At 37.4% G+C, this 26,748-nt stretch overlaps 1 protein-coding gene across 1 annotated transcript in view; it reads left to right on the plus strand.

The window, feature by feature from the left end:
* The window catches only part of LOC126103748 (ankyrin repeat domain-containing protein 17), a 236,288-nt gene that overhangs the window by 150,544 nt on the left and 58,996 nt on the right, over positions 1-26,748 (plus strand). Inside the window, exons 25-31 of the mRNA XM_049912333.1 lie at positions 1,051-1,214; positions 6,292-6,493; positions 6,583-6,675; positions 6,803-7,040; positions 9,336-9,468; positions 10,420-10,545; positions 18,708-19,026. Coding sequence (XP_049768290.1) covers positions 1,051-1,214; positions 6,292-6,493; positions 6,583-6,675; positions 6,803-7,040; positions 9,336-9,468; positions 10,420-10,545; positions 18,708-19,026 — 1,275 coding nt within the window. The remainder of the gene's footprint in view (positions 1-1,050; positions 1,215-6,291; positions 6,494-6,582; positions 6,676-6,802; positions 7,041-9,335; positions 9,469-10,419; positions 10,546-18,707; positions 19,027-26,748) is intronic.

The raw sequence follows: 26,748 nt of genomic DNA on the forward strand, positions 1-26,748 counted from the left end.
CTACATCATAGCCGCGCACAAGCAGTAACGCCTGTTTTCTGGTGCTCTCTGGCACCTGCCGAAATGAACCTGTTTCTAACAGGTCTCAGGGGGAAAAATATTGTAAGTAAATTTCCTTTTACACAAGGTGAATTAAGTTACGCATGAGAATGTGCAAATGAATTTCTTAAATCGCACAATGTTTGACGCTCGTTTGAAACTTAAAACCTTAAGGACCAGCTACTTTGATAAACTTTGAGCCCAGAACAACACACATTTATGTCATTGTTTTAAATTTTACTGGCACATTTGTACGATGTATCTTAAAATACAACACATGCAAAAAAGACTAGATTACATGTGAAAGCTTAGCATCTCTTGTAGCTTATTAATCTTGGAGAGCAATATTATGGTGAAAACTTAGCTGTTCCATGTAGCTACACTATGTATATTAATTAAAACAATTAAATTTTTCTATTTATGTGTTTGAGCTACTTAAACAGTGATGTTGCTAGTATTGGCTGGCTACATAACGTGTTGTATGCTCTGCATATCTTCAAGTGAGATCACATGACATGAGTTATGATTGACTTACAAAAGGGCACCACAGTCTCGATTTCAGTGCTTCGAAAATTAATGTGCTGTGTTTGGTGGTGGTGGAATTCGAATTTATACTTTTGTAATACAAAAATATGCAGTGTATCACAATACCAAAATATGCAAGTAATGTTGCTGCACATCAAAGAGCTTTCCAATTTTTTTTTTATAAAGTGCCAGGATGTTGTTCACTGGTGTGTAAAACATTAGCCATTCAAAGGTTTTATAAGTTTTATGGTTCTGCGGGAAAGTATACTGCCAGTTAACACAGAGAACGTGTATTTTTACCCAGGAAAAAAGTGCATTTTTTAACTGGGAAATCTGGTATTTTTTTTCCTTGTCCTTGTATATACCCTGTTCTATCAGCTACTCAAGGAGCAACCCGCAGCTACCTATGTTCTTGAATTTCACATATTATGGTTTTATAGTTATGAAATGCTTCTATAACAGAACATGTGCATGATTTTATTCCAGAACACAGAGATAAGAAAGGATTCACACCATTAATTTTGGCAGCCACAGCAGGACATGAAAAAGTAGTAGAAATACTGTTAAATCATGGTGCAGAGATAGAAGCCCAGTCGGAGAGAACTAAGGATACCCCACTCTCTCTTGCCTGTTCAGGAGGTCGTTATGAGGTAATATTAATGCACTTCATGTGCTTTACATATTCACAATTGATTAGTTTTTGAATGTATTTCACTTATATTTATTCTACTTTCTTATTGTGTCTATAATAAATTTTAATTTCCCAGTCCTAAAGAGGTATTAAGACACTACAAATCAAGGTAATACGAAATAGAACATAATCAGAAATACATAGATTGGGAGCTACAGTAACACTTACTGTTTTGAGATAAGTATTTCTTGTGTATGCTGTTCTGCAGCTTCAATAAATTATATGAATTGCATGCTGTTACAATAATCCATAAGAGCTGTTTTTCTTATATTTTGTATACTGCTACTGGTTTCACATGATGGCTCATTCGTAAGCAGTACAAAGACACAGTCAAGCTGTTACCAGTACTCCCATCCCCCTCCTGCCCCCTCAAATGTGTGCGTAGGCGCGCGCGCGCTTGTGTGTGTGTGTGTGTGTGTGTGTGTGTGTGTGTGTGTGTGTGTGTGTCAATTTTTGGTTGTATGTATAATTTTTACTACTTACAACAATATTAAAGGCTACATTGCACTCATCAGATAGAGGAGGCATTGAGTTGCAGAAGACATGTACATGAAAAAGAATGCTAGAAATATTCAGCTTTAGGGCTAAGTCTTCCATCGGAAGTGGAATTCACACACACACACACATCACCACTGTTGTCTCCTGGCACTGAGATCCAACTGCAGTGTTCGGAGACAACAGTGGCCTTGTGTGTCCATGTTGTGGTTTTGTGAATATAAGACAGTTTACTGCTTATCATGAACTTAGTCTGCAAACTGAATATTGTAGCATTCTTTTTCATTGTGCCTGCCTACAACTCAGTGCTGCCTCCATATGATGAGTAGCAGTCTATTCCTTTCACAATGTTCTTATTCCATCGTAGACTTCCTTTGGTTGAATTTTTACTGATGTTATAAGATCTTAGGATTTAAATGTTATTTTTCAATTGATGTCTTTTTTTGTCATATTTGTGCACGACAGTTAAAATATCAATTCATGTGTCAGATACACTTTGTTATTAAACTTATGTCCTCATACATACGACTAAACATTATTCACTAATCGACAGACTAAGTGGCAGTGCTTTTAACTAGTTCTAAAACACAACTTTTACTGCTGCTTAGCTTGCAGGGGAAAGACATTAATTACAGAAATATTGTAAAATAATTATTTCTCTTTCTTTGAAGATGAAGATGTAACTTTTAAAGATCTAATTCCTGCTTTAAATGCAATCCCGTGCTTTACGTTTTGGTTTTACTATCTTAAGATTCTGCATTTTGTCTGGTTTCAGTTGAGTTATATTGTGTGTTATACCTTGAATAAAATCTTTGAAACAAATTCTTACACCATAATCTGTACATCAGAATGGCATTTCCTTTTGTCTCCCCATTTTGTTGCAGGATATTGCTCATTTCTTTTTAGGCTCACTTCTTTCCTTTTTATGTGGGATCTTCTCAATGAAATGACTATCAGCCATAGCAGTTTTAAAAATTGCTCACATGGAGGTGAAGCTGCCCTGCGAATTTCCAGCAGTTCTGATAAAAGAAGCAGCTTGAAACTGACATGTTTCTTCCTTCGTCTTGTCACTAGCATTCCAAACAATAAAAACATTGTGAACTGAAATAGGCATGAGCCTTCTAAACTCCATCATATAGCGCTTTACACCTTTTTCTCCTTTCAATCAAAAAAAAGTTGTAGTGTCTGATCCAAACATTAGATATTTCAAGAAGCTTGCAGAATTGGCGTCCCACAGCACACACTAGCCAGCAACACTAACCATTAAGCCACACTGTGTACACCATAACTCGTACCATTGCTGTCTGTCCTTGAGAAACAACAACTTGCCGTTTCAAAAATTCTCCTTGAACTCAGCCACATAACTTGGATCTATCCTGTCGGTCCTCTCTATGGCAGCTTCAGAAGATCATCAATGTTTTTGTCATGTGGTTACAACTTCTTCATGCTGATGAGCATTGGAGGTAGTCCCACCCATTGAAGCTGTCATCACTGAGTGAATCTTCAGTTTTCTTGAAACTCTCATTGTCGATCTGCATCACTGAATTTTAGCAGGGCTTCATAAAGAGAACGTGGGTGATGTCTCTGCCCTTCTGCCTTCTCAATGAAGTCACAATCCTTGACTCCATATGTGATATCAGAAAGTGACAAAAGATATGATGTGTTCCAAAGTATTGCTTCAGTAACTTTTACGAAGTCCTACTTTTAAATTAGGCCACAAAAAATCCAAACTAATGCTCCTAGGCTGTATCTCACTGGTCGATGCTTGGTGTTGCAGCATTCTGTCTTTCTCCTAAGTGTGCAGGTTCCATACACAAGCCAGCTGTCTTATTTCTGTGCTCCTGGTGACGAGATGTTTCACGTAGTTGTTCTGAATGTAGAGTAGTTGAAATAGGAACAGTGTATCTGTTGTTGTTTCAGTCTCATGACCATGGAGCAGCAAGTACCGAGTGAAGTCTTTGTGTTTGGTTTCACCGTGTTGTGTGCAAATGTCATGAATTGTATACCAATCTCACTGTTACACATCAATGTTCTTAGAGAGCTGATTGTCCAATGTCTTATTGTTTTCTCTGAGACCATTCGTCTGTAGATTTGTCAATCGGTGTGTGATGTCCCATCATGAAATTACGTGTAATGCTAGCCTCACCTGGAAAACTTTTCCATGGTCAGGGATAATCACATAGGGTGTGCCATGCTTGAAAATTGTATCTTCTACAAAAAATTCTGCAATTTCCAGATCTCTGGTAGTTGGCACAACTTCAGTGACAGCATAGTGGATGGTGTATTCATTGCAGCTTATTCTCCATCGATTCCATTTGTCGATGTCGGGGAAACTCCCCATGAGGTTGGTTCCAATTCGGTGGAATGTCCCTGCTGCCTGTGGGTTGGTGCCAAATGCTACTGAGGTAATTGTGGCACATGCTTCTGTCATTCGCACTCCCTACTGTGGCTCTCATCGTGTCTTGCAGATTGGTAGAGATCTGAATAGTTATAACTGGTGTTTTCTCCAACCAGTGTCATGTCAAAACCACATAGTCCAAATCCAAAGGCAGGGCTGTCAAAGAAGTAAAACACTTCGAACTGAAAGCATGTTTATTACTAACGCCAACATACATCCAGAACAGAACTGGTCTCCTGGATGGAAAGTGCAGTTATTTATGAAAACGTATAACATTCCAGAAAATAAAAAAGTATATTTCAAGAAAATTCTGAAAATAAGTACATCATAACAAATAATTGCTAATGGTTGTGTTTCAACTAGTGACCTGCAGCATGCCATACGACGACACTCACCACTAAGACACACTGCGAGCATAACAGCTCTTGGCAATATGCTAAAAGTTCACCTTTCTTGAGTCTTGTCTTGGGTACCTTCTTCCTATTGGATCTAAGGTTACCAGTTACTTTCATTCCTGTCTGTACTTCAAAAAATTACCTAGGTGTATATTCTTACAATAATTGTCCATCTAGAGAATGTTTTGTGTCACTTGAAAACAAGCCTGCCAACTTTTACTACAATCTGACTGGTTTCAGAGTTTACATAAAAATAAAATTTCATTTCTACTTGTTTGGAACTTCCAAATTCCAGTCTGCTTTACTCTGAGATGATAAAAGTAATAAGATACCCCCCCTCCCAAATTGTGTTGGACCTCCTGTTGCCCTGTGTAGTGCAGCAGCTGAGGTGGCAAGGATTCATTGTGTTGGAAGTCTCCTGGAGGAATAGTGTCTCTCTCTCTCTCTCTCTCTCTCTCTCTCTCTCTCTCTCTCTCTCTCTCTCTGTCCATAATTGCAAAAGTGTTGCCAGCACGAGGTCGACGAGTGGTTGCAAATGGTATCAAAGTAGCTGAACATAATCATTTCCAGTCAGTGATCCATGTAAACACAGCCCACACAATTATGGAGCCACCACCAGCTTGCTCAGTGCCTTTGTGACATCTTGGGTCCATGACTTCAGGGTTCTGCACCATACTGGAATCTTACCTTCGACTACTACCAACTGAAATCGGGACTTGTCTGACCAGTTGACAGTTTTCCAGTCATCTAGGGTCCAACCAATATTGTCATGAGCCCAGGAGAGGCACTGCAGATGATGTGTTACTATAAGCAAAGGTACACGAGTCGGTTGTCTTCGCCATAGCCCATTAATGCCAAATTTTGCCACATTATCGTAGTGGATAAGTTCGTTATATGTCCATCATTGATTTCTGTGGTTATTTCATGCAGTGTTGCAGTGACGGCTCTACACAAGTACCACTGGTCTAGCTTGTTAAGTGAAGACCACTCAGCCACTTAGTTGTCCATGGTGAAAGGTAATGCATGAAATTTTGATATTGTCGGCACACTGCTGACACTGGATCTCAGAACATATAACACCCTCACAATTTCTGAAATGGAATTTCCCCTGTGCTAGCTTCAGCTACCATTCCGCATTCAAAGTCCGTTAATTCTGATTGTGCAGCCTTAATTGCATCAGAATCCTTTTTACGTGAATCGCCTGAGTGTAAATGACAGCTCCACCAATGCACTGCCCTTTGTGTATGCGATATTACTGCAATCTGTGTATGTGTATATCGCTGTCCCATGACACTTGTCACCCCATTGTATATTGTGCATGATTTACTGATGTGACTTGATCGATCTGCGCATTTGTACTTCACTGTTTCCAGATGTTTGTTTAAAAAAATCTAGTATCAACAACATGACACACGGTTGCATCATGATGAATGTATTAAATATTATTTCAGAGTAGGGGGTATGGAATAAAAGCGGCAGACTTCGTTTCTTGTGATTTATGTTTGTGAAACTCCTGTCAAAGGTGTATCACCAAATCTCCATATTTATTTTGTAATTGTTGCCCATCTTCTAAGTTAGGAATCTGAAAACGATGATGACTGAAAAAGTATGACTTAATGTACACCGTTTTATTGTCTCAGTTTCTCATGTTTGTTGAAAATATTATAATATAATAAGACAATTTAATCACCTCATGTATACTGTTTGAAGAGTAAGGGCTGGTTTATGATACTCTTGTTATATTGCAGGTTGTGGAATTATTACTACAAAGAAATGCTAATAAAGAACACCGTAATGTCTCGGACTATACGCCACTAAGTTTGGCGGCATCTGGTGGATATGTTAATATAATTAAGCTCCTTTTGGCGCATGGAGCAGAAATAAACTCTCGCACAGGTAGCAAGCTAGGCATATCTCCTCTCATGTTGGCTGCAATGAATGGCCATACTGGTAAGCACTTAAACAATGTGTGTGTTGTACCTTAAGTATTTAGTTGGTGTTCAGCATATTTTAAACCAATTTGCTAATTCTTATTTCAGCTGCGGTAAAACTACTGCTTGACATGGGAAGTGACATCAATGCTCAGATTGAGACTAATCGCAACACAGCCCTCACGCTAGCATGTTTCCAAGGTAACAATTTGGTCCCTCAAAAATTCACATTTTTGCTATTGTAAATCAATTAACATTCTGTGGTTGTTGTTGTTGTTACCATAAGATGTTATTAAGTCAGTTAAAATACTTGTCTTTCTTTTGCTAGGACGACATGAAGTGGTGAGTCTTTTGCTGGATCGCAAGGCAAATGTTGAGCATCGAGCAAAGACAGGTTTAACACCACTAATGGAAGCTGCAAGTGGTGGCTATGTCGAAGTTGGTCGTGTCCTACTGGACAAGGGTGCTGATGTAAATGCACCACCTGTGCCTTCGTCACGTGATACAGCACTGACAATAGCTGCCGACAAGGGTCATTGTCGGTTTGTGGAACTTCTACTTTCAAGGTATAAAACTTTTCATTTTCAGCAGTAGCATAGGATAATGATCAGTGTTAACAGTGCAAATCATTGTGTGAGGAGTCTCAAACCGTAATAACTATTTCGAAATTTACATTTCCCCCCACCAGCGACAATTGCTCTTTGTTTGAGTAATGACCTATAGTCAAGTCAGTGTAAGATGATCACTGATAACTGGAACTGCTGTTGCCAGCTTTCAGCTGTGAAGCACAAAGGGGTACACTCGGAAACCATAGTCTTTTGTGAAACTGTGACAACACTGAGGCACTGGCATAGACATACTTACATAATCACATTGCATGAATGGTTGAAATAGGCTTGCAAAGTTGCCGAGTCGAGCCCACTGCAATTGGCTGTGACCATCTTGTTCTGACTTGAGTACAGAAAACTTTTTATATGGTCTTGTAATTTCTTTTGTTGAGCATAAATATAAAACCCAAAGTATCATATGAAAAGATATTTTCTTCTGAATCAGTTCCTTATATCCTGCATCATTGTTTCATATTTTGGGATAAGAGTTTGCCATCCAGTACCCTGGATTTATCAGGGAACTTTTTTTATTCTGGAAAAATCAGGGAATTTTATAAAAATAGTGGGAAAGGTATGGATCCGATTTGGTTTTGGGCAAAGGCATTTGCATGTGTTAATCTTGGCTAGATGAAGCGCCATACTCACCATTCACCCTTAGTTCACTGCAGGTCAACTGCTTGCTGCTGGTGATAGAGCATCCTTATCCCCTCTTCCTCTTCTGTCTATCACAAAGGAGAATGTTATTTGCCTGCTAACAAGGGAACCTCCCCATCGCACCCCCCTCAGATGTAGTTAGAAGTTGGCACAGTGGATAGACCTTGAAAAACTGAACACAAATCAATCGAGAAAACAATAAGAAGTTGTGTGGAACTATGAAAAAAATAAGCAAAATATGCAAACTGAGTAGTCCATGCGCATTCTCGATTGATTGGTGTTCAGTTTTTCAAGGTCTATCCACTGTGCCAACTTATAACTACATCCGAGGGGGGGGTGCGATGGGGAGGTTCCCTTGTGAGAAACTCCAGCATAACATCATTAGGATGCATAACACACCGTATCGAAGACAACAGAAACTATTATGTCTTAAATGAGTATATTCTTTACAATTTTGCTGTTGTTTCAATCTGTGAAAGTGAGAAACTGGAAACTTTACAGAAATGACCTAAGAATATTTGAAGCAAAGTTTTTTGAAAAAATAGCAGCTTGGGAAAAGCTTTTTTTATCTCTAGAAGTAAGTTCGTGATAAACCTGGAACTTCGAATGAAATACCTTACCAATATACAGTCTTAGAATATAAATTATCATCATCCTACTGCTTTCCATGTAGGGCAAAGTTGATAATTTTAAAAAAAATGCCAAAACAGGTGTCTGTATCTCACTTTCACAGAAAAATATTTCCTAAAAGTCTTTTAAACCATTTTTATTAGAAAGACCATGTCCCAAACCATCTAAAAAGTGAGAGTGTATAATGCAATAAAAACCAGCAACACAGTGGAGGCATAGTGAAAATGTGACCATGTTCTGCTAGTACTCAATTTTGACATCTCTTATGTTCTCCTTTATCAACAATATTTATAGATTTGTTCATAAAATTAATCAAAGTAATTTAGGTATTAAACGCAATATGACCCTGAGAAAATACAAAAGTAAGATAATTTTGTTTTTGAGACTCACTGGACAGCCAGGAGTTCAGCAGAATCAAGAGACGTTGTTTAGCAGTCCTCAAGTGTAATAAAATTGTAAAAATACAGGGGAAAAAATTGTTTTCTGTTCTGTTCTGATCTTGTGACATTCTACTCTTATGTGCATTCATTCATGTGCCCATTCATGTGTACTTTACAGCAGCAGTGCAGGTGTGTACTGTGAACCAGTAGTTGTGAGGTAGACTGTGTGAATACAGTAGTCTGGGTTTCGGCAGCTGGCCTGTCCAAGGATTTTTGTGTGTCACTTACATTTTACTTCACCTTTGTCATTGTTTCTTAATGTGAAAAATGCTGAGTTGCACCCTGGTTCGTCCCTGTTGAACTGTGTGTTCCCCTAGTTGGTTGGGTCAGTCATTTCAGAGGCCAGGTGAAGGCAGAGGCATTACCAACTCCAATAGGAGCATGCCTAATCAAGCACTGTGGTGTTCAAACCATTCTCTGATGACAACTTCACATTTTCCCACCACACACCATAGTGGTCCTTAATCATTAGTGAATAATTTTGTGGTGTTTGTTTATTTACTCATTTATTTATTTTATCTTACAACAGAGGTGCTCAGGTTGAAGTGAAGAACAAGAAGGGCAACTCACCACTCTGGTTAGCAGCAAACGGTGGACACTTAAATGTCGTTGAGCTGTTATACAATGCTGGTGCAGACATTGATTCTCAGGATAACAGGAAAGTAAGTTAGTGTTTGTTTATTCTGTGAACTGTTATATCTTTATTTAGACTTCTAACAATTTAGTTGTTGCCACATTATTGTGACCTTTAATTGCTTTTTGATGCTAAAATAAAGGCAGATTCACACTGGTACTCAACAAAGTGAGATTTACTGTCACTTCCAAATGTCGCTGTGGTCACACTACACTGATCATAAACATTGTCATTTTGGGTAGCTTAGTGTTGAACACAGAAAGTGAGGTTATTAGATACTGCCCATCTAACAGAAAGATGGTGTATACAGAACTACAGAAATTGAGTGAATGAATCAATTTGAACAGGACTAAAGGAACTAGCAATGATGTTGTAGTTTGTTGATGGCCAAAGCAAAATTAATATTATATATTTTTTTTACGAAAGTTGTCTTGTGTGTTTCCCACACTGCATGGAAGTGAAATAATAGTAAAGCATCATTCAGACATTTTAAAAAACCAGCATATATTTGACTGAAAAATAACACCACATGTGAACCAAAATTTAGAAAGCAATATATACAGCATTTTTACCCTATTTAATGTGTTTTGTTTTTCTCCCTAAGCACCAGATAATTAAAAAAAATCTATCATTCAATAGAGCTGCCTTTTTGAAGATAAGAAAAGGACTTCTTAATGAAAATTGTTTGATCTGTTTTGCCATTCCCTCCCAGCACGCCCACCAGCCCCAGTCAGTGCCAAAAACTTTCAGTCTGAAAATCTTAAACATATGTGTTTATTCCATTTTCAGTTTGTGTGGATGCCACTATTTATGTGGAACGCTTTGTGCAATGTTTTGACCTTTTGTTCTGTGACGTACATTGTGAACTGACCTTAAAAACTTGTGCCAGTTTAGCTCAAATGTCTTCTGATGGATTTGTTATGTGATGATTCCGAATTTGCATTGATTAAAATAGTTCCTTTCTTTTCTGCCCGAAAAGGTTTCTTGTCTGATGGCAGCTTTCCGGAAAGGTCACATGAAAGTTGTAAAATGGATGGTCAATCATGTAACTCAGTTCCCAAGTGATCAAGAAATGACTAGATACATTTCAACTGTCAGTGACAAGGTATGTTGGAAGGGAAATATTTATTTTTCTCGTATTACATTATATTATATGTCTGCTTAATTATGCCTTTGATAGGTACATTTTATGAAGAAACTAGCTGAGAAACCCAGCATTGTCTAGGTGTTTCATTCCAATCTTCCGTTAGTCCATCCCCCCCCCCCCCCCCCCCCCGGTCCGGTCTGTCTCCTGTCTCTCTCCTATTATCTCTGTCTTCTTCATCCCTCTTTCTCTGTCCATCAGCCCCCACCCTCTAATGGGAGGCTGATGGTTTTTAGCCCCACAGGATTTCTTTCCAGATAATACATAATGTGTGTACCAAATTTGGTTGAAATCTATGTAGTGGTAGTTTAGGAGATGTGGAACATTCATGCATTGTTTTGTGCATGCATGCATGCATACATACATACATACATACATACATACATTGTTAGAATGATAAAGATTACATTTGTAGTCGCTGCGAATTAAATGACAACATAATGTTAAACTCCAGTCTTCATTTAAATTGTCAAGAGTTCCATTTACTTTCTCTATCTTAAAATGACAGTTCATTCCATGTATAATGAATTGTGACTCTAATGATTGATATCTTACTTCTAATGAACTCCTTTCCAGTAACAGTTTTATTTGAGGTAACATTTCCTGAAGGTACACCAGTTGCACAGTGTACTTTTGTAGTATGCAATTACAAGTAAGAAAACCTTCTAATGCAGTACTTAAATTTTGCAAATATGTAAATAAACATTGTATGTGCTTGATTTTGTGTTTGTCAATCACAGTATACAAGCATGATGTCATGCTAACATCACAGTTGTCACACGTGATGGACGGAAGAACTTAAATCACGCTACAAGATTAATGATTGACAGCTTCTTATTGATCACATTCATTGACTTTGCCATCTCACAACCAGATTATCAGCTTTGAAAGTAACCTAGACCTAAGGCTACACTATATATACGAAGCTGCCGCCACAAATTACATTCACAAAAAAGTAAAAATAATATTGAAATAAAAATTTTCAGTGAAGTGTTTTACTGCCAGAAACACGTTTGCATGGTATCATATTTCCTGTGCTGTGATTGACTGAGAGAAGTAAACAGAGTAGGTACCATATTGATTTTGTGAAACTAAAATGACGTAGATGATTATTTTTGTATTTATACTTGTTTGCTATGAAAATATCCAATATATTAAGTGCATTGCATTAATGTCTTCATGGCGGAAGGAAAGGTGGGGGAGAGAGGTGGCATGGAGGATGGGGATATGGCGAGAGAAATGAGGAAGGAAAAAAGATAGTAGAGTTTATGGTGGCTTTTGATCTAGTGACTATGAATACCTACTTCCAAAGAAAAAGAGAGAAACTAATAACATATCGGAGTGGCGGAAATAAAAGCCAAATTGATTACATATTATGTAGAAGGAAAAATTGTGGGGAGGTGCGAAATACTAAGGTCATATATGGTGAAGGAATAGCAACACAACATTAGTTGATTGTAGTGGATTGTGAGATGAAAGTATGTAAAAGATAGAGGCACATAAATCAGTGTGAGAGGAAAATTAAGTGGTGAAGATTAAAGGATAAAAATTTGAGAGAGGAGTTTAGTGAAAAAGTACTGGGAAAGGTAAAACTGGCAGTGTGTGTGCAGCAGTGGTGGAAAATAAGAAGACCGGGGAGGAAGTGTTTGGGTTAACATCTGGGAGAGGGGTGCCAAAAGATAAGGAAGCATGGTGGTGGAATGAAGAGGTGCAGAAGGTTGTGAAGGAAAAGAAAGACGCTAAGAGGAAGTGAGATATGTCTGGAAGTTCTGAGGATGAGCAAGCATACAAAAGTGCAAAGAAGGAGACAACACGAGCCGTGGCTAAAGCTAAAGCTGAGTCAGTAAGGAAGGCATACAAACAACTACAGAAAAATCAAGATATGAGACAACTGATACGGATAGGCAAATCAAGAGATAAAGCTTATAAGGATCTAACAGCAATAAAACAAATGAAAGATGAAACAGGAATAATTCTGCATGACAATGGAAAAATAATCCATAGGTGGTTGAATTATTTTGAGGAAGGAGGGGCAAACTAAGGATTAACAATGGATATAAGTAGAGATGAAGTCGAACTGACAGTTGAAAAGATGAAAAATGGGAAGGCAGTTGCCCAGACCAGATTTGGCGACAGGAGGAGATGCTAGACGAGTGGAGAACTAATGTACTGATAATATTTAAGGGGAAAGGTGATGTGCAAGCCAACAGTAACTATAGAGGTATTAAACTGATGGCACACACAATGAAAATTTGGGAAAGAGTTATAGAAGCAAGATTACGCAAGGAGACTGGTGTGTGAAGAACAGTTTGGGTTCATGCTTGGAAGAGGAACGACTGATGCGATAAAGCCATGTGGATATTCTAAAGAGATATAATTTGCTTTGTAATTTATTGGGAAAGGCACTTTCCATGCCAGCAGATAATTTTGGTTGTTGTCATATGTCTTATGTTGTGCTGATGGCAGATACAGACTACAGACAGCTGTTTCCACACTGTTGTGAAGTGTTAAAATATCAGCTGCATGATATTTCGGAAGAGAGCATGCTGTATTTTGAAAAAACTTCCAATGGGTAATGATTGCTATGTTTTTTTTTCTTTAATTGATTAGATTTATTTGGTGTAATGTAAATGATTTATTTTCAATTAATACCAAAATTGGCAGGCAATGACACCAAAATTAGAAAGAAAAAAGCTGTGGCATTGGCAGAAAAATGGCATCAGTATTGACAATAAAATAAAACTATTTTTTCTTGTCCCTGTGTGTCGCTTCTTTCACCTCTGACAATGGTTTATTTATGTGACGTATTCAAAGTTGTTTGTAATAGACATTGAATTGTAGGTCCCCTTATAGCTGGTAAATCAGTTCAAAGATTGGATACATGCTCATTAAAGCACTTAGGGTGTTAACCAGCCTTCAGGTTGAGGGCAGATTTACCCTTCACATTTAGGCAGTGTGTAGAGCAGATAAGGAATTGCTGAAATGAATAGCAGATAAGCTCAAATGAAGTTCTGGTATAGTGTTTAATTTCTTTGTTGATTCTCAGTTGTAATACCCTGCTGTGAAACAAATCATATTTATGCATCTTGTGCAGACTTCCCACTAACCCACATTTTTCCTCTTGTGCTTTCCGAATTTCTCTACCTGTGCTTGCAGGTGAACAGACATAAGACCAGACTGTATATCCTACCCTTATTATAAGTTTCAGCATATTTGATGCAAAAAAGGCTGGTGTTGACCCACTTCACTTAGTTACCACACATTTCTTTTAATTTTGTGAATTGAATGAAAATTGGGTGTTTGGACCATTCACAAATGCTGATGGAAAACAATTTATTTATTTATTTTTTTTTTTTAATTCAAATTTCTGCAAACATATTCCTCTCCTCCCCAAGGCCCACTTGAAAATTATCTTTTCCTTGCCCCCCCCCCCCCCCCCCCCCCAAAAAAAAAACCCTCATTGTAAGTTGTAAGTTTCATTAGGAGTTCAGTTACTTAGACCATTCACGAATTGATTACAGGATGCTGCTGCTATTATTGAATGGGCTACTACATATGATCAACCTTTAGAGGAACATTGTCTTTGAAAATTGATGTTTGTATCCATTAACTATAAGTAAATAGTGCAGCAAAAAGCTTGTGCTTAAAATATGCCATTCTTTGAAAACTGATGCCACACTACTTAAACATTTGTCTTCAGATTTTGATAATTTTCCTCCTAATTATGAATTAAATAGCAAATGTATGGTTAATAAAGCTAAACCTGGTATCAGTACTGTCTTTTTTTTTTTTTTTTCCAATTAATATGGTTGCTTCCGTTACATAGTCCAGCATTCATTTCACACTCCTTCACCATTACATAATGTGAGCATTTTGTAGATGTGGAATAAAATAATTGGTAGCCTAACTTTTTGTTTGAGGCAATTTAATGACATTTGAAGCATGTCCAGTAAGCAGTTAAGTAATGTCATGTTGAATTTCCAAATGGTGTTGAGGGTATTCTATCAGTGTTCTCAACTCATTTTCAGTACTGTGTGATTGAAAGTTTTATGTAAGAGGTAGGTTCCATCTCCTATTTGTAATGGTTCTTCAATAGATAGACAAAATAGTTCCAGTTGACATTGATGTTTACATTATGAAAATATGGTTGACATTGATGTTTACAGTAGGCACTGTATTGTTGGAAATCCCATTTGAAAAATGATGATGGGTGTTAATGAAAGCTGGAGAGTTTGTGGCTGCTGCTGCAGTGGGTAAAACAAAAACCAATATACAGAAACAGTAGTGCCAGTGCCATAGGCTGACTGAAAGTAGTGTGTCTTCGTGGATAAACCAAATATCCAACGTGCTGTGATTACATTTTTTTACAATTTGTTGGATAACAACTAATCACCATGCCACGCGTGATTACAATCATTGAAAACAGTCATTTAACAATTTGTGCTTACTGGATACAGCAGATTGACACTGGAACAACAAGGTAGAACACACAGTTGTATGCTTACAAACTGTAAAGCGAAGAGATCTTCAGAACCTGTAATGACATGGGAGGGATGGTTGATTTCCTTAAATCTATATGAAAAGGCAGTCAGTTGGCATCTCATGTTGTTGCAAAAAACGAAAGAAAGAAAGAAGAAAATTTCAGGTCAATGCTATCTTCAAGGAAAGTTGTGCTGAAGGTCATTTTGCATTGAAAGATTGTGATTGTGGCAGATGTTTTGCAGTAAAGGTAAAGAATTAGTATTAAAAAAACATTGGCATCCATCAAAATCTTGCTTGACAGTGAAAGTGTACAAATCAATACTAAGAATGCGAAATTGAAAGTCTTCGCTTACCAACCATAGAGTTCAAACTTAGTCAATTTTTGGGCCACTAAAAAAAGGTTCACAGCAGTCATATCTGCAAAAATAAGATGTATAGCAGATATAAAAAATGTCACAGATGAAGAACTGTGGAGCCACTTCTGAAGGACACTTGTCTAGTTGTAACAATTTTCTTGTGGGTCTTTTATTATTTGTCTTGATAATATTTCTTTTACCCAAATTTTGTCCTTCTGAAGTATGATTTGTTGGCCTCAGTGATAGTAATGTTTGTAATTGACTATGATGCAATAATGAACAGCTTTGGGTGTAATTAAAGTTACGGAAGTCTTAAAAGCTAACAGCCAGCTGGTTAGTTAAGGCACAGAGTGGTTTGGTGGCACATAAACATGATTGAAAATGTTGAGTGGACAATGTCATCCTCCAGAATTGAACAGTTGCCACAGCTCCAGAAATCAGGGAATTTCAAACATGTCAGTAAGTATCAGGGAAATTGGGGGAGGGGGGGGGGGGATGGAAAAATCTCATTTTTGTCTCAGTAGATTTTCGGTTTGTTTACTGAGGTGTCATGCATCATTGCTGGCTGGGTGCAGCTGAGCATGTGTGCAGCTTCCCTATTCCCTCATTAGTACTGCTTTTTCTCTTCCTACCATCCCCTCAGCTTGCAGTCAGTGCTGCCACCACTTCTTGCCGCTAGATCAGCAGTTGCAGGGAAGCATGAGGAGTGGTTTGTTTGGATCTGATTCCCAGAGACTGTAGACACAGCGGCCAGAGATAGTGGTTATGTGTGCATGAGTTGTCTGGGTCATTGTGTGAATGCTTGTGAACTCTTTTTTTCTGTTAAAAGCTGTGGTTGAAAATTTAGTTGTGAGAGTGTGATTTCTTTTCTACATGCCTGTCTAGGTTCAGCAAACATCTGTAGATTGAGTTGCTCCCTATCCTCATTATTATTGATTCTCAGAGTATTTGAAGAAGTTACCTGTTGCATGGATTGATCACCAAGGTCTCATTTCAACAATATGTTGTCTGTGACTCATGAATAACTGGCCACATGAGTAGATTTCCGTTATGGGCCAAAAACGGAAGTCGTTTCTGCGGGTATCTGTAATGGATCAGGCCTTCCGATCTGAAGGCATTCGGTTCCCACCATGTGCAGGCCCTGCCAATTGGATTTAGTCCCACCGATCTGCCCGCAAGCCAGGTCTGTTTCTGTGTGGCATAATGCAGCAGATTCTCATGGTTTATCCAGGGACCAAGGACTGCGATGCTACTCAGCAGGCCAGAGGCCATGGGGGTGATGGATTTCAGGAATTATGACCATCTCACCACAAGTACGTTGTACAGTGTGATGTTTTATAGACATTTTATTTGTTCTAATACATTTTGGCACTTCAAAAGTAGTTTATACGTTATAAAGTAGAGATGATAAGAAGAAGAAAATTGTTAGTTGCTGTTGGTTTGTAGGCTATGTACTCTTAGATTTCTCGAAAGAAACATCACCTGTTAAATAACGCAGGTAATAACAGACATAGTAATAGTAGAACCAACATTTTATTGGTGGTCACCTTCAGTGTTGGTTTACACAATTCTTCCCCGCTTCATACACCTCTTTCAAGAGGCCTACTTTGTGCTGAGGTTATTTGTGAAATCAGAGAAGGTACTTTAAATCTGTCCTGCAAGTCCAAGGAAATGTGTATTTTTGTCACCAAATGTGTTTAGCTTTATTGAAATAAAATAATATCAGCGGTCTTAATGAAATACACTCACCATTCAGTTTGCTTTCTCTATCCAAAAACATTTCATTACAAAAGATGTTGATGTTAGTACTGAAGATTTTTGCTCACATAAAGTTTTTTTTTTTTTAGATATGCCCTTGTTTGCACCATTGTTTCTTGCACTGTAACTGCAAAATTCAGATTGTCAACTGATGTCTTAACTTTATCTCGAGACCCCAAAATTTGTCACGGAAAAATGCTAAAACTTGTCTGGAAATCAGTAAAATATGAGGGAATTTCAATTGGGAAAACTTGTGGCAATTTTGCAGAAATATATTATTTCAGTGCTAATCATTTTTGTGGTGTTTCTTTTATGCATAACTTTGAAACAGCTGAAACTTTGCACCCATCAAGAATTGAATGAAATTTTCTAAACTATGAACTACACATTTATGTTTACTGCCTTCTGAAATATTGAACAATCCTCTTGGAATGGTCATTATCATAGTTGAAATTTAAAGCAAATGTCAAATTGCTTGTAACATTTGCTGAGAGGCTAGCAGTAAAATAGTGGATCCACACTTGTTAGGAACTGGGCTATATTGCTAGGCTATTATTAGTGATTTAAGATTTTTTGGGTTCCAGAATAATGCAACGTAAACTGTTGACGGTTGAGAAGGACACTTTTACTCTGCAGTGGAGTACATGTTTTAAATATTTCAAAGATTAAAACTTTGTGGCAGATTTGGACTCGATTAGAAACCCTTACTTTCTTTGCTAACTTTAGACGGGTTCGTCGGCCTTTCTTACCAGACTATCATCTCTCAAAGAAAGATTAGTATGTATGATGCTACTGCCTAACTATAGAGGATTAGTGTGTGGTGTACAGAAAGAGAGTACACACATTCACATAATCACAAATACATGCACTGTGTGTGTGTGTGTGTGTGTGTGTGTGTGTGTGTGTGTGTGTGTGTGTGTGTGTGGTGTTTTTGTTTCACTCCTACTAGAAAAATAGTAAGAGCTCAAAAGCTTGTAACTGTTTCTGATTGTTTCTCTGTGCCAAACACCAATTCTCCATAGGTTAGTGATATATGTATTTTTCCATCTGGCCATTTCCATTATTGTTAGTATGGAGAATGGCATACCTAGGAAAGAGGCGAAAGTGTATCAAAGCTTTAAACCAGGTTGTTAACTGTTTCTGTACAAAATAGGTAATTAGAGCATTGTATGAGAAAAGCAGTGACGTAGGCACACAGCGATGGATGTAGGTACACAGTTTTAATCTCTAAAGTACTTCCCATTGGTGATTTCCTGAAGAAACCAGGTTCCTCTTCCTATAATTCTCAAATTGGTGAAGCTGCTCTTGCACTTATTCCGACATGAAATCCTTACAGAAATTTTGAATCAACAAACTACATGAAGCACTTGTTAATTTTTTTACGGGGAAACAGACTACTTGTCTGTTCATGGTAGTTGTGTACCTTGTTTTATCTTTAACGAATTAATGAAGTTTGAAAAATATTATTACTATGTCTATAAATTATTTAACTTAACTCTTTCTGACTGTTTACCTTAATATCACCAGGAGCTGTTAGAAAAGTGCCAAGACTGTGTGAAGATCATTCGAGCAGCAAAAGACCAACAAGCAGCCAAAGCAAACAAAAATGCCAGCATCTTATTGGAAGAACTTGACATGGAAAAAACTAGAGAAGAATCAAAGAAGGCAGCCGCAGCTCGAAGGCGAGAAAGGAAGAAGAAGAAGAAACTTGAGAAGAAAGAAGAAAAGCGGAAGCTTCATGAAGAAAACAAGAAGAATGAAATACTGTACCAAGAAAATGAACAAACAACAAAAAAAGATGATGAGGAGGAGGAGGAAACTGAGAGACCTGAAGAGAATGAAGCAGGTGGGAACTGCTAAACACTCGCTGTTTGGTGACAGTACTGCTTTGCATTTCATTTTATTGGACACAAGAAGATTGCATTTATGTTTTTATTGCAAGCAATTTTAGTGTAAAGATGAATTAAGATATAATGAAGGTATAATTTGCTGTTTGCCTATTGGGAGCCTGTTGAGAATGTTGCTGCTGCTTCTTGCTTGTATGTAAGTGTGTTGATCATCCTTAACATAAAAGAATAACTGCATTTCTGTTTCCTCTGATGGTAAAATTTTGGAATGTGCTTAGCTGTGGGTAAAATAACTTTTTTTAAATTACAACAGAATATGCTTACTATTTTGGAACCAATTCTTGGGCTACGGTGAAAACCATTTGTGTGTTGGTGGTACCCACTTCTATTCCTTTTGTTTCTTGCAATGGATTTCAATGTTTGGTTAATAAAAAATACAAATGTATGTAAATAGCTTTTATTAAATCACATTATAATGTATTACACTTTTCAAAACCAAATTCTTTTTATTTGTTGCCATTTCATTCTTCATTCACGTCTGTATTGGCTTTATCACTTTCTTATTGTTTCTTATACTTCTCACAATACTGCATTAATTTAATATTTAACACACTCTCAAAGCTTTGTGCGAAAATGCTGACATCCACATAAGAAAAGGCTAGAGTTGTTACTGTGACTCGTACCTATCGGGAAACTATTAGTAGTATCTGACATTTCTGGTTTTTTATTGCATTATAATGCCTTGAGTTATATTAAAAATAATATTATTATTGACACATTTTGAAATTCAAATATTGCTTGAAGGTACATAAGTGTTGTTAATCACTTCCCCTGCGTCGGAGCTGTGGATGAAGGAGAAAATGTAGTGTGGAAGAGAGATGAGTGAGAGAATGTGGTGTGGAAGAGGGTTGGTAACATTCAATAGGTATTTACATTGAGGTAATCTGTTTTGCAGTAGAGAAATACACCTTTGTCTGTGTCGTGTGCTAGGCCCTGTAATATTAATGGTTGATGGGTGAAGACTGTCCCTGCAATTGGCATGTAAGAGAGGCAATAGTAGAAAAGTAAGAATTGTGTATCTTTTGGGAAATGTGACGTGTGAAAGTGGAAAGTAAGAATAGAGTTTATAAGCATGAGATTATCACCGTATCACATATATTTTAGTACAGATGAAAGGTGTTGGAGTGGGAGGGGGAGAAACAGTATAACCCAATAAACAGATCTGGTAATTAATCGCAGTGAATCCCTGTTTTTACACTTTTCGGGAGACTAGAAAAATGGTTTGAAATATGGGAAATCATGTTTTAAGCATTAAAAGTTATGCATAGGGTTCCCCCCTCCCCGCCCACCCTGTATTTTCTCACTAAATATAAGATGTATGTACATAATGGGCATCATAATACTTGTCATGGACTTGTTTACTATCTAATAACAGTTTATTATGGAATAAAAACTGCCGATGTAACTGGATCTGATAACTGTCTTGGGGAAGGAGAAATATTCAACTTAATTTAATACGTCTCACAGTTAATGTTTTCAGAAAGTGTGAAACTGTCATTCATTAAGTAAATAATGAAACATTGCACCAGTTATGTATTTTTTCATGCTTAGCGTGACATGTTTAGAAGATTTATTCTTTTTGTCAAGTGCAAATATTTACCAATGTGTTTTGTATGGTGTTTGCACATGAGTCATTCTGCTTCTCTTCCACTGTAATTGCTTTTTGGAGGTAATCAGGTGCTGTGCCTGCTCAGTTATGTAGAAAACTACACACATGCAAACTATCACTCAAATTGTTTGTGAAACATCACAAAAAAATATTTAAGTAAATATTTGCACTTGACAGTAAGAATAAGTTTTCGGAACACGAGTTGCTAAGCATGAAAAAATCGTAACTAGTGCTGTGTTTAAAGCATAAACATTTGCCGTAAAGTGAGCAAATATGTGAACTAGTACTGCAAATGGCCAAACAATGAAACACAGTAAATATGGTTCTAATAACATGAATCAAGATGATCACAATCATGAAGCTGTGTATGCACAGTAGAGACAGTCTGGAAATGGTTGTGGTTGGTCATGATACCTTTATCTGAACAAACATGATTGTTCTCATCAGCACCACTCTAAGTAGCACTTGGCAGTGGCCGGAGATAAATTACAAATTGTTCAGGCTTTTATCCGTTTCGCAGTTCAGATCTATTGAGTAAGAGCGTTCACGTGACTTCTGCAAACACAACTTTGTGGCCAGCAAAATGTAAACATCAGTTATGCCAGTTTTTTTCTCCACGAACATTTTTTCATAAAGCATAAATCATGGGAAAATTATAAATGTGTTAGTGCAAAATGTTGTGTGAATTAATGTGGTAAACATAGAAAATGTGACCAAAACAATGAAAAATGTCATAAATGGCTGGGAACCGTTAATTCCAGGAACTTAAAAGCAGAGTTGTGCTGTAGTTATTTACAAAATTGGTTGTTGCAAATTCTCATGGGCTATTGACTGTTACCATGCAAGGAAAAGTTGCAAAATGTCATTGTCAACATTTTTAACCATATTGAAGACAACCAACGGAACACATACAAACCATCTACAGCAAAAGGTGGTGGTAATAGAACAGGTGGACGTAGTAGTCATCTTATTTATAAACCCTCTTTCAGTTGTCTTTGTAACCTAATTCAGTCTATCACTGTACTATAGCAGAGTTGGCAAAATATGATCCGTGACAGTTGCAGTGGGCTTCATGCATCTACGTCATCTAATCACTTAGCACCGTTTTGTTTGTGTGTGTCAGTGCTTTGTTGTTGTTGCTCTATAGATAATAGTTTTGCTGTACAGCTGCTTTTGCATCATATCTGAAAGGTGACAATTGCACTGCAAACTGTTTGGTATCTAAATTTGTCAGCTCTCCTACAGTGATATACTCGGAAGTCAGTTATGTGTGGTGGTAGTAAGTTTCCTTGCCACAAACTGATTAATGGCATCTTTTATTATTATAATTTACGAGTGCCCTCATACTCATTCTTTTATCTTACCTTGTGACTTCCAATTTTGAAGCCCTTCTAACATGATTTAAAACTTGTATTTTTATATACCATTCAGTGTCATTTGCTAGTCAGCTGTAAAACTTTGTGTATTTAAAAAATGTCTTCCTGAAGGTTTATGGGTGAGTTCAAATCACATTTTTTGTATTAATTAAACTTACAGAGTGTACATGTGGAGGCTAAGTTAATATAACATGTAGACTTAGCAGGGGTGCATTTCATTTTCCTGTTTCTTTCATTGCAAAATAAGTATAAAGATATAGCACAACTATGGCAAATACTCTTAAAGGACCAAAGGATATTACATAACTGTTAAATGAAGCATACTCAGATTGTTCATAACCAAATCCTTAGTTTTTATTCACTCATTTGATGCAGTGGATTTTAACAAATTTCACTTTACATAAAGTAAGGAAATGTAATTTTCTCTTTAAATCTTTTCATTTGAGACTTACCAGTACTAATTGAAGCTAATTTGCATGCCCAAGTATCTCTTCTTAGACATTGCCTTGTTGCTTATGTATGTGTGCTGTTCTGCATGATGGAGGAATTGTTCACAAACTATATGATTTACATATGTTTGAGGAATGATTTTTAAAAATTTCTTTTTTTTTTCATGGCTCTTCTTTCTTTTCCTCATTCTTTTTTTCTTATTATTTTTGTGGTAATTTATAAATAGACATTACTTTACCAATTCCAGTAATGATCATTTATTCTGGTATTTTGAAAAATGTTTCATAGTGTGCACGTTTTGAAGTGTGGATCAAACATACAGTAATAAGAGTAACTGAATTTGAACAAAATCAATAGAAGTAGTACATTTATAAAAGAAACAATTTGGAGAAAGTGCATAAAAGTCTGAGCAGTTGGTGTTTGGACCTGTCTTTACATACTGTTCGTGCCAATAAGTCTTCCGTGGGGCTACACTGTTTAATTTGCCAAATGCTCTATGTGTAAATAAATGTTGTGTTACTGGGTTCCTTTTCTTTTCAAACTTTCCTAGTCCTAATTCGTCCTCACTCCCTTCCCTCCAATTTGTTTCTCCTTTTCTAAGAAATGTCTGTTAAAAATGGAATATGTTAGCTTTTGTATATACAGGGTTCCCAGAGGAGTGGCCAGTATACAGCGATATGACATGAATGATCATTTGAACTAAAAGTCTCAGTAAACATGGTTTCTAAAATTGCATACCATAGAGTCTGAGAGCACTACTTCAGTAGAAGTGATGTTTAGCAGTAGCAAAGATGAAAAATTGCTTATAGTTCTTAACCTTAAAAAGACCTTATGTATGGGAAACTTTTTTTCCTTGTTTTGCTCCATGATACCTCCTCTCAAAATGTCGAAAGCAAAGAGCTTGCAGTAAAAGAGATTTGTTTCACACCAATGAAGAGGTGTGCATTTTAGATTCTATGTTTATTGGACTTTTTGCTTTGAATGATTGCTCCTGTCATATCCCAAAACATTGACCATTCACCCCCCCCCCCCCCCCCCCTCTGCTCCTGTCATATCCCAAAACATTGACCATCCCCCCCCCTCTCTCTCTCTCTCTCTCTCTCTCTCTCTCTCTCTCTCACACACACACACACACACACACACACACACACACACACACACACACACACATATTCGAATACATACATAGCTTCCATGATTCATTATGAATAACAGTTCAGTTCTATCACTTCTATGCCTGGCTAATGTATATTGAAACATTGTTAAATTATCTACAAATTTGACAATACGTGACTCGCAAATATTGACCACTTAAAGTAGCATTGTTTTGGTTTTTAAGCTCATTCCATTAACACAATGTTTAATTAACATGGTATTGGTAAAGCCACCAGCACTTTAATAACTTTGGTAGGTGTATTTTGAGATAAGTGAAACGACACTCTGATGAATTGCTGCTGAACAGCTGTAGTTAGCAAAATTGCTGGGTGAATATTTCCTGGTCAATGCTGTTACACCAAAAATTGCTGGAAATATTAAAGTTCATAAAATTAATATTTTAATTTTGTCCAAATATGATGCAAGGAAATCCACATGCCCTTTCTTTGTTGTGTGTTTTGTTTTGCATCCCACAGTATTTTCTTACGTAGTTTTTCTTAAAAACCATATGTCTAAAGACGGGGGGGGGGGGAAACTTTCTTTCATGGCTAATTTTGGTGTATTCCTTGCCACTTTGGTATTTGTTTTTTTTTTTTTTTTTTTCAGTGTTTTTATTTGATTTAGGTAGATGTAGCCCCGAATGTGAAATGGTTATCCCCCATTTCGGTGTTTCTTCAGATTTTGGTGTGATTACCCCCTCCCCTTTTCTCCGATTTCGATGTGGTCTGTCTCCCCCCCCCCCCCCAATTATGTCATCTTTTGTGCCAATACTGGGTGTTTTGTTTTGTTGGCCAATTCTGCTGTTTTTGCTGATATGGCATCACTTTTTTGCAAATTTTCATATTTGTGTCGACAGTTATTTTTTAAGTATTATTTGTTCCATATTTTGTCTTATTTCATGTTGTAATAGAATATGGACCTATCATTACACAACAATTATTGATATCAAAGTTCATATTTCTTCACATTATCAAAAGAGAACTAATCTACACAAAGGTGACAAAAGTCATGGGATACCTGATGATATTGTCAGAACTGCCTTTTGCCTGGCTTAGTGCAGCAGCTCGACATGACATGGACTCAGTAAGTCGTTGGAGGTCCTCTGCAGAAATATTGAGCTGTGCTGGCTATACAGCCATCCATAATTGCAAATGTATTGCCAGTACAGGATTTTGTGCACAAACTGACCTTTTGCTTACGTTCCATAAATGTTCGATACGTTTCCTGTTGAGTGATTTGGGTGCCCAAATTGTTGACTTGAAATGTTCTTCAGATTAATCACGAAATTGTGGAATGGTAGCACGGTGCATTGTCACTCATAAGAATTCCATCATTCAGGGTGTATACGGCCTGGGACATCCGGGACAAATCCGGGAAAAACCCGGGAATTTTTTCATCCGGGACAAATCCGGGAAAAACCCGGGAATTTTTTAGAATTCCGGGATTTTTCGTTGTTTTAGATTTCAGTTAAAGTTTTGTAGGTGTGACGTGTAAGATCTGATACGCTGACAAAGAACTTTAGTCCACTACTGCTGAATAATATTGCAGCAATGAAACACAAATCAGAGAATAACACCAAAATAAAAGTTTAGTTGCATAGAAAATGGGTAAATAGTGTCAAAGAATTTAGGTCGAAGATTATGCAGTACGTCCGTAACAACTAACATGCATTCGGGGTGGGACGTCACAATTGTTTACATTTCTAACAGATCACCAGAAAATATTACGAATAGTGGCTTGAGATGAGTTACTTTCAAAGTAAATTTCCACGCAAGATGATTTATGTTACGTGTGAGAATGTGCAGTGCATTTCTTAAATCACAGGGCGTTATAACTCTCATTCAAAACGTAACACTTTGAGGATCAGCCATTTGAAAAATGTCGGGCCGAGAAGATAAGTCATTTATTGCCACTATTTAAAATTTTACCGGCACATTTGTATTTGATATCACTTAACGTGTAACACACGCTAAAAAAAGACGAGCTTCAAGTTAGTTTTCATATTTAATGTTGTTTTTACATAGATAAAAAATTATGCAATCGATGGCAAAAAGTATAATTGACCTTCAAAAAATGTGCATAATGTGTTACTGGGTAATGTCACAAGTCTCTTCATGCCAGAACACCTCGACTTTTCTACGCAACTGATGATCATTTTGGCACGATTTTAATTGCCAAATTAGAGCCTGTTAGTGGGCCTACGGACTTCCTATCATTGTAGGACTAATAACAGTGGATGTCAATAGACGATGCAATTCTCGTTCGTGCATACATGTCTACTTAAGAGTTACCCGCTGTAGAAACGCACTTTGCTGAGTTGAGCGAGCTCGGCCCACGTTCGTAACGCACGCGCCGCGGCCTGTCTTTCTCGTAGGCGTCGTGCTCTGAATAACTGTCGTCATTCGCTAGCGAGATCACGTGACGTAAGCTATGACTGGCTGACAAAGTGCATCGCTCAACGCAATCTCTATTTTAGAGTTTCGGAAGCTACAGTGCTGTAATTTGTGGAATTTGTGTATATACTTTAGCAATACGAAAATAAACTCTGTGCATATTGTCTCGCATCAAACGACTTTCCCAATGCATTGTTTTTCCTGAATTTCGTTTCCTAAAGTGCTGGGACGTCCTCCGCCCTATAAGACCTTTACGATTCAAAGGACTGATAGGTTTTACAGCTCCGAAGGAATGTATACTGCTACTTAACACGGATGTATTTTCACCCGCTTTATACGTAATTTCATCCGGGAGAAATTGTGTTTTTAACCGGGAAATCCAGGAAAAATCCGGGAATTTTTTTTTCTTGTCCACGTAGACACCCTGTCATTGTTTGCGAACATGAAGTCTGTAGTTTCCAAGTAGCCGAACATAACCATTTCCGGTCATTGATTAGGTCATTTTGACCAGAGGACCCAGTCCTTCCATTTAAACACAGTCCACACTATTGTAGAGCCACCACCAATTTGCACAGTGGCTTGTTGACAATTTGGGTCCATGGCTTCATAGAGTCTGCACCACACTCGAACCCTACCATCAGTTCTTACCAACTGGAATCATGACTATGTAACCAGTCC

The sequence above is a fragment of the Schistocerca cancellata genome, chromosome 1, assembly GCF_023864275.1.
Source record: "Schistocerca cancellata isolate TAMUIC-IGC-003103 chromosome 1, iqSchCanc2.1, whole genome shotgun sequence".
NCBI classification, from domain to species: Eukaryota; Metazoa; Arthropoda; class Insecta; order Orthoptera; family Acrididae; genus Schistocerca; species Schistocerca cancellata.